This window comes from Sceloporus occidentalis, unplaced genomic scaffold (genome assembly GCF_023333645.1).
Source record: "Sceloporus occidentalis isolate IW3139 unplaced genomic scaffold, rSceOcc1.0.p SCAF_17, whole genome shotgun sequence".
Lineage (NCBI taxonomy): Eukaryota > Metazoa > Chordata > Lepidosauria > Squamata > Phrynosomatidae > Sceloporus > Sceloporus occidentalis.
This window is the reverse complement of record NW_028316997.1, coordinates 2288500-2297855: the sequence shown is the minus strand read 5'-3', so window position 1 is coordinate 2297855 and position 9356 is coordinate 2288500. Positions and strand designations below refer to the sequence as shown.

Below are 9356 nucleotides of genomic sequence, written 5' to 3'. Positions count from 1 at the left end.
CTTGAATCGTTAATACTTCATATAAAATGGTTTAGGTGGGTGGGCAGGTGGTTGATCAATCGTGTTATGACCGAGTGAGTTCCTCATTGTGAGCATGGCAGTTCTGAATTTAAATTGGCACTTTTTCCAGTATATCACAGTAGATTTTCTGGTAGCTGCACAATACATTGTGTGCTTTTTATTTTTCTGAGGATCATTCATTTTGATCTAGTATGGAGGCTGTACACAACAATCACGCTAATGTTGCCATGTGACCTGCACTACGCAGTACATCAGAGGTTTGAAGTGAATTAAAAACACTCAACTATTGATACAGTATATAATAAAACAAAATAACACATTATACACACATCTGTGCTGTAAACGTTTTATAAACCAAAAACAAAGTAATTCCAGTTTGGCAAACAAATGTGCAATCTGCTCGCTTGCCCTCTGTCTTGGGCCCTTTCCAGTTGACTAATGGAGACTCTCTCTAGTCGGCTGATGTTAAAATGATTTGAAATTAAATTCATTCAAGGTCTACACTTTGATTTTCCACCTTTTCAGAAACAACTCATCTGCCTACCAGCACCTTCTCTTCACACTGAAGCCCACGTGTGCTGCATTTGGAGAGGCAGTGATCTAAAAATGACTTTTGCCTTCTGTGATTGCTTCTTTAGAGAGTTGATTCCAGAGAAGGATCCAATATGTCATCATGGTGGCTTGTGCTATCACTGTCACAGCTTTGTGCACTTGAGAAATTGGCTGCTTCTTGGAGCCGCATTAACATGCTCATCTGAAACAAAATAGTACAAGATATTTAGAAGCCATCAATTCTTTCAATCGGTCGAACAGATTTTTGCATGATGTAAAACCAAAATCAGTCTGCTGACTGCACATATACTAAAACCTTGATTATGAAGTTATTCTTAATTTTCTAGAAAGCACAATATTAAATGTCATGGAGATAGGCAATCAATTCAGGTTTATGTTTGAAAATGCATCATTTATAGAGCAATATACCAATTTATTAAATAAAAAGGCGTAGGAAGGATTATTCTTGAAAGAAAGGAGCAATCCATCTTAGTTAAGGAAGTTGTTCATCTATGAAAACAAGAACATCTCCTTGTTCCTTTTATTGATAATGGTGCTTTTAGAACTTTAATTAATAATGATTTATTCGATTTTCATGTTACCTAAGCATTACAACAAACAATCGGGTGAATCACTCATGAGTAAAATTCTCCAGTGTGCCAAAAATAAAAAGGAGACCCAACAAGGTTGCTGTTTAATTATGATGGTTTTCATGAAGTCATTTTTCTTAGCTTAAAATAAATGGTTGTTGAGGGCATTGTATGTAGATCAAATTAATCAATGGGAAAAATCCATGCATATAAGATTGCATTGTTTTCTATGCAAAAAATAAACTATTTCATAATAAAACATTTTATGCATGTTTAAATGTTCATAGTTTATAACAATATTTTTTCCCATCTCGTTCTCAGCTACTCTTCCATTTAACTGGTGAAAGGATGGCATCTTTCAGTGCCATCTTTGCTATACAAATTCTAAGAACAATGAATGCAGGCCGTGCATAACAAGAAATTCTACTCTGTGAAAATGACTTGAATAAGCTTTAAAAAGTATTTAATCATATTAAAGTGCATTTCTAAAAAAAAAACAAAAAAAAAAACAGAACTGAACTATACTACATTTGAATTTTATTTTGAATGTTATATTTGGCTTGGAGAATCTGAACAACTAAAAAAGGTTGCATAATCCAGTTCATTCCAAATGTATAAAAATGTTGATGTCCTATATTATACCCAGTGACAGAATCTTAGCTGACCTACATACAAATCTGTAAAAAGTGTCAGAAAGCAGTTTAACATAAAAGATGGCACATGGAGAAAAACACCTTGAACTTGGTAAAAAGTCAATCTAAATGCTGATGACATACAGCACTATCTATCCTAGATTCAAGTCTAGAACATCCATGTAGCTGTTGATAATGCATTATCCCTTCAAAGAAGCTGCATGTGTATTTTCACCATTCAAATGCTAAAGCTGTTCACAATACTTCTGATAACAGTATCAGAGCCAAGCATCTGAGATATAAGTATAATTGTAATTAAATCAAGTAATCCACATTTTTTGGTAAAGTGTGTAATGAAAGAAGCATTCCAGTGTGTTTCACTGTTCTCGTGTCAAATGGATCAAATACGTATGAAAACAAACAAACAGCACTTTTTGGAATAAGTATATTTATTAGAGGCAAAAAAGTCCAATTTTACACCACCGCCATCTGGTGTTCAATAGCAGTGACAACAGAAGTACCTTAACTGAAAGTTTTTTTTGGCATAGATTGCTTGAGGCTTATCAGGTTTGACATTAAATGCCAACAATCAATTTTATTTTATGTCAAGATTTGCAAGTTACTTATACAAAAAGAAACACAGTTTTGTGCTGGAAAATCTGACATATTTGTAGAACATGGGTCAAGGTTGCAACAAGGTGTTATAAGGATTATGTTGAGCCCTCGTGTTAAAATGTAATGCACACTTGAGATTGGTAGTGTCATTGATGTTCTCTCCCCAGAGAAATCCAAGGACTTCCTTCACTCTTGTCATGGTATGTTAAAAGCTCTGTTCTGGGAGATTATCAATTCACCTCTATTAAATTAAAGTCAATATATGGTTACAAACTAATATTGGTAAACACGGTCTGTCAACTGCTTTACAAATTTGAAAAAGAAACGTTATATAATGTACAGAGTCCAGTTCAGATATTTAACATGCTACTTTAAAAGCAATTGTCAATGAGTCCGTTTATCTGATAGATGATCTGACATCCGGGCATGCAGAGGTTGGTCTAAAAAGCCACCTCTTTTTGCACAACCTCATAAAATCAGCACATATTTTACAAGGTTTGGTACATATCTTCCAACAATGTAAAGTTTAAAAGGAGCACATCACAACAATCTCACTGATTTTCAATGAGTGTATAAAATGGTGACAAGTTAATTTACACTTACTAATCCTGCATCACACAGAGAAATGATAAGTGTCACTATGTTTAGTTAAGCTCACAAATGGATATTTTATTTGAGAAATAAAAAATGAAGAATCACTCAAAAAAGTTCATTGTTTAACTTAAAAAAGTACTTTATTTTGGTAATACTCACCAATGGATCGCCTTCTTTTTCACTCTCAGAAACACTTTTGGAAGAAGTTCCCTCTTTGGCAGTGGCATACCCATCATATCCTACATCTTCTGGCCTAAGCTGTAGCAAGGCTGGACAGTCATGCTGCAATGTAGTGCTGTTCCATGGGAATGTGTCTAATACCCACTTGGATGGATCTTCCCAGGGGGCTCTTTTTCCAAACATCTGCAGATATATATGATGTACCATTCAGAATCTTATTTTACAGGTCTGGAAAGGGATTATTTCTGGAAGTAAACCTAAAACTCTATATGTTAACTCATTAAAAAGGATAAGAGAACAGACACATTTGTGACAATCTACTCTCTAAAGCAGACTTCATCAATGAATGTTATTTAGAACACATGTATTGGACTTATAGCAATCAAATACTTGAATTTTAAAACCCCTCATAATAAACATATGTTGTAATCATTTAGTTGTAATTTGTTATTGATTTGTTATATCTTGTTAAAACTTTTTAAAAGTTCCCGTGAAAATACACATAAAATATCAGTATATTCTTTTGAAGAAACCCATAAGTGACCTAGTCCTCACAGAACCCCAGTCATATGCATTTTCAAACTTTTCATTGTCCTCTTAATTTAAATAAACTAAAAATATTGAGTATAAAATACAGTGCTGTGTACAGTAATATGGGTGAGCCCCAACAAAAATAGTTTTATTTAATTTTGTTTTAATAAACCTCCTTTGTCTGCAGATCTGTAGGTAGCTATGGAAGTCAATCATGAAATAATTTGGGCGACTTCCCCTGCTCCAGCACCACACTGAACTGATTCTTTATGGTAATGCTGATGAAGTGAGTCCTCCATTAGTCAGAATGTGTTCTTGGGGGATTAAGACTGAACTATTGTATTGTTTACCACAGGCAGTGTGATAAGGAATACGGTAATGTGTCTTGTAGATTGGGCATAATGTATGTAAAAGTCACTGATTTTAATTCATACCTGAAGTCCTTCTCTTACAGCCTCTAGCAAATATGGAATTACTGAATAGTTCCAGAGATCTGTATACCATACTCTAGCCCCATCCACATCCATTGGGCAAGAAAGAAAAAGGCGAGGTCCTAGGAGTAAAACAATAGAATGGTTATACTCACATGCTATTTTCAAGTTGAATAAGGAACTAAAAGCTTAACCAGAACTAAAAACATTATTAACCCAGTTACACAAACTAGGCAGAACTCAGTGGATGCTAATACCCCCTACGGTTTCACGTAATTGTGTTGACTCCTACGGCTCAGTAAATTTGGAAACATCGTTTACCATTGACTTAGATAGGTAGGACTTTTATTAGACTGGAATCAAGTCTTACAGTTAATCAGTGGAAAGCGTAAAAGCTCCATTAATTAATAATTAAAATCGCCAGAGAAAACGTGAAACCCAATTACACTTAATACCGCTGAAAGAAGCAACAGTTGTCAGGACTTTGAGGCGGAAATCATATTGTTTAAAATGAGCAGCAGGGGGTTTATAAGACAGGCATGAGCTAATTTGGGATAATATAGTAACTACATGTAATGGCTAGTCAAACAGATACTATCACTTTGGGAAATAGGATTCCTAAATGCAGCCAGTAAAAAAATAAAACTGGTTCACAGCTTGCTAAAGTGAATTAAACTGCTAATGGTAAAATAGTTAAGCATTTGTTTTCTGGCACAGAATGTCTCACAATAAAATGTGTATGAAAAAGGTACGTCTATTTTAAATTACGTAATATTTACAAATGTAGGCATTACATTAAATATATAAAAAAATCACAAAGCGACATTTTATGTGCAACTGCAGGTATTTATAGACAAGTTTGTCTAATATATAGACAAACTTGTAATAGACAGAGCAGTAGGAGAATGCTTTATTACGATTAAATAACATTATCAAGATCACCTAATTCTTGTTTTTTTTTGGTAGCAAAATATACAAGTAATACGTTGCTGCATATATCCAATCACAATATAATCCATGAATCATTTCCACTGTTGAATGCATTAGCAGAGGGCAGAAACGGTAAAAATACCATCCAGTGATAACAAAAACTGCACTAGAGCTGAAGCTGTTAACTACAGGCCAGTGATTCGAAATCCAGAAATAAGAAACAAAGAAAGAATTGATAAAAATCCATAGTTCAGGAACTTGAAGCATGGATTTTCTTAAGGCGAGAGCACATTACTCAAACCTTGAAATTGATTTTCTTTGACTGGCCGATTAAGGTAATAGATCAGTGCAGAACAGTAAATGTGGTTTATCTAGATTTTAGCAAGATCTTTAGAGCTGTCACACAGAAAAAGAATGAAGAAGTTTTGGAACTGGACTGAAAGACATAGAAAAACAAAGTGAAAAATTAACATGACATTTTTCTCTTTTTAACACGTATTTCCTTAAGATAACGCCAGGAATGTGATAATTCATTCTAAATGTGTCCCCTCATAGTTGTTAAACCTTACTAAAACCATCCCATTGAAGCTCTGGGTTGCTTCTCCAAGTTGCCAAGCTTGAGCTCAATTTGTTCCCTAGTAGTAGTCTCCTTCCATAACACATGGGACATTTTGGGCCATCAAGTAATTTCATGTATACGGTGTCATTTAAAACTATAAAGACATGCTGCATTACATAATTAAATAGCATCTACAAGGTTCTGATTATTTCAATTAAAATTACCTGTTGAGAACGAAGTTGATATTCAACAGAAAAATGATAAAGATATCACAACATTAATATTTAAAAGTTTCTTCTTTTTTTACCAACATTTACTTTTGGTGGTGTAGGGAGTATAGAAATAGCTATAAAAGTATATTCCAATGGTCCCTACCTTGAGTGCATGGTGGGGTTATTTCCAAAACTAACTTTGGGCAAATGACCACACTTGAAGACCATTGCAATTCAAGGTGAATTAATAATATTAAAGTACTGTCATTCTGAATTCTGAATATATGCTTAATGCACAACAAATGCTTTTTACCTTAGAGTAAGACGCAGTTGGAAAATACAGTAACTTGCTTTGATTATAGGCTATATACTTTTTGATAGTGACATTTGAAAACTGGATAAGAAAATATGTTTTACATAATCTATAATGTGTCTTGGTCTCCCATGGACCTGTACATTGTTTTTGGAGTTGTTGCTTTGAAAAATCTATTCCTTGTTTTAATTTGACATTTTCATTTGGGAAAATTTTGACTACTAGTGTTTTTTAAACATTTTTAATATTTTTTTTCTAAATAGATACAGATCACTGACATTAATGATACCAAACTTCTTGATTTAGTTTTTGGTTAATGTGCTATACTGATGTGAAGGATGCAAACTGTCTAAGAGTGGGAAAATGTATTTCCTTCTTTTTTTTATGGTTTTCTATTTATACTATACAAAAGCTATTGACAAAGACATCCTTTATACTAGTCTGGTAAACATATTATACAAATACTACTTACCAATGGTCACATCAGAGGAACTGTGTGTTTCCAAAAAGCTATTGAGATGATGCCATGCCTTTGGAATCCACTCGATGATTTTGACAAGTTCATTGTTTCTCATATTTTTTTCTATCTCTGTTTCAATCAGTTTCCTTCTCAAGTACCTTCCAAGAAATCCTTTAACTGGATCAGTATGGTTAGCACATAGAACCCATCTAAAATGTAAAAATACAATACACAGACATTGTTCTTGCGCTCCAAACAATTCTCCGGCAGATACATTGTGGAAATGTATATATATATGACAGATAATACTAAGAGAAATAGCACTTAATATTTATGGAATCCATTGCAACTGAAGAAACTGTAGTTTAATGAACAAAACAGCTACACAAGGAGACATGTTCTGAGAAAACTATTTGAAATCCATGATTCGCATAACATAATGAAATCTATACACAGATACTTAATAGTTTCAAGCACTTGATTACCTGAAATTGTGGTGTAACTCTAAATTCGGCGAGGAAGAAATGCTTTGATTCATTGTCCCAATAATATATGGGCTAGGAAAAAAATAAAGATGTTTAGTTTAGAAAAAGAAATTGAAGTAATGAAATAATTGGATTTTGTAAAGAGAGTACTAACTTTTTTAACGCATCTTCTGTCAACTTTATAGTTTTATCGTTTATTGAGTGAAACTCAAGTAATGTCATGTTGGTTGTTAAGTCTGTCAGTCATATTGGTAATGCAATGTGGGAGTTAAGTCTCTCATGGAATCCGGCCAGCCAAGTTTTATTATAAATCCTATTAAGTTTAATAGAGTTCTCGGTCAACCTGCCTCCTCAGCAGTTAGTTTGTTCCTACTGATAAATGTGGGTTGGAGCATTCTGTAACCACAGGTGTTCCTCTTTACCATTGTATTCTGTGTTATTATAAGGGACTAGATATGGTAATTGTTTACTGTACATTTCAAGATTTTTTATTTCCATAAAGGTTTTGCTTCATCTGTGACAACAACCAATTTCACACTTCATTCCATGTGATCTTATCTCCTAGGGTGCTGGCTAAACAACTTTATGTTCTCAGGGCTTTAAATTTCACATGTATTCAATTCCATTAGCAATCAAATGACAATTTTTTTGAAGATACATCACTTTCTGCTTTAGATTACTAGTAAAACATGAACATCTACAGAATAACCTCTTCTCAAATGCACTGCAGCCATGATTGAAATGGTGTCCTTAATTACAAAGCATTTACATTGAACCTTCTGTTTTCTAACCATACATGTGCACAGTACAAAAAAAATGATTTTTCTGTCTTTCGAGCTCATTGTGAAGTAAACACTGATTATATGCACATTAAAAGAAACTAAAAAAACAACATTTGGTAAACTGTGACTTTACCACTAAGAACAAAAAATGCTGGGTAAAGGACAAAGCTTCTAGCAGCTGTTGTGCATTTTGTGTTTCTTGAGACAATGTAATTGCATTTAGTTTGGAATCTAATTTGTTTTCTTTAACTTGCTTGATCTGAGTGAGGATAGCTCTCCCATACATGAGCTGTTGCATGCGCAGTGTAAAAAATATAACAGAAGGTATGACTTCTTAAAAATTAAGAATATATTATATTGAGCCAGAAAATCTTGTAATTAATATAATTGCAAACATTAAACACATTAGTTATTTAACCTATTCACTATTTCAAGTATACTATGTATGTAGACTTTGACAAGGTGCATTGTTGTTCTCATATATATGAAATGTACATCTTAAACATGGAATGGCTCACCAAATAATAAGGGAAAACACAGTACGATATACAATTAACTGTTATGTGTTCAACATGTCCAAAAATAACTTCCAACTACTAACATACCATTTACTGTACTTGCAGTTCAGAAATCCATTGAAGATGTCACTCAGGGATCCAATATGATGAAGATTATCCAGGATTACCACCAGTGGGAGGTCTTTGTCATTATCAGCACTGCACTGGTCTGCAAGACTGGCAAGGTACTGCCGCAATTCCTAAGATCAAACTCATGTCAAAAAAGATGTAGAACCCACAGGAACAGTTACTAACTGTATTTCACTACTCGTTATAATTTAAACTATGTTTTCCTACTTCACCTCTCTAAATAATAGCTAAATAAATTAAACTCTGGATCCTAGATAAATGTCAAATTTAATAAAAAAAACGAGGTACCCAGGAGTATATGTTCTACAAACTCTTCGTTTCACGATAGACAGTGACCTTTTTAAAACCACATAAAACTTTTACTATTTTCCAAAGTTCTTTCATGACCAGTATTTTCCTTTCAACTGCTCGACAACAACAAACAGCTCAATTTTTTTTTCTTGCTTACTTTGCTTGATTTGTGGTCCACATTAAAGGTTGCAATTGCTTCCTCAATTTTCTTCCTGCCACTTTTATTTATCACATATTCAGCTAGTCTGTTAGCCAGATATGTTTTTCCTGTGCCGCTGGGTCCAGATAATATAATCCTGTGGTGTTCCATCAGTAAATTAAAGTAACGCTGACTAATTGGTTTCGGAATGAGGGTATCAAACACAAAACTGTCTAAACTGTTTTCTTCTACACCTAAAACAACACAAAGATAAAACATAGATTTGTGAAATTCATATTGAATGTCAGGTTTGTAAAATGTTATCCTGTCCTGGTTCTATTAAAAAAAGAGTTTTAGGCATTAAACATGTGGTACTTCTAAGAAGCATATAA

At 33.7% G+C, this 9356-nt stretch overlaps 1 protein-coding gene across 5 annotated transcripts in view; it reads right to left on the bottom strand.

The window, feature by feature from the left end:
* Window positions 1-655: 655 nt before the first annotated feature.
* LOC149302740 (neuron navigator 3-like) overlaps window positions 656-9356 on the bottom strand; it is a 251034-nt gene continuing 242333 nt past the window's right edge. For all 5 annotated transcript variants that reach the window (XM_089482187.1, XM_089482183.1, XM_089482185.1 and 2 more), the window contains 7 exons: window positions 8983-9218; window positions 8493-8644; window positions 7106-7177; window positions 6633-6829; window positions 4150-4268; window positions 3164-3367; window positions 656-775 (listed from right to left, as the gene is read on the bottom strand). In XM_089482187.1, coding sequence (XP_089338313.1) covers window positions 656-775; window positions 3164-3367; window positions 4150-4268; window positions 6633-6829; window positions 7106-7177; window positions 8493-8644; window positions 8983-9218 — 1100 coding nt within the window. The remainder of the gene's footprint in view (window positions 776-3163; window positions 3368-4149; window positions 4269-6632; window positions 6830-7105; window positions 7178-8492; window positions 8645-8982; window positions 9219-9356) is intronic.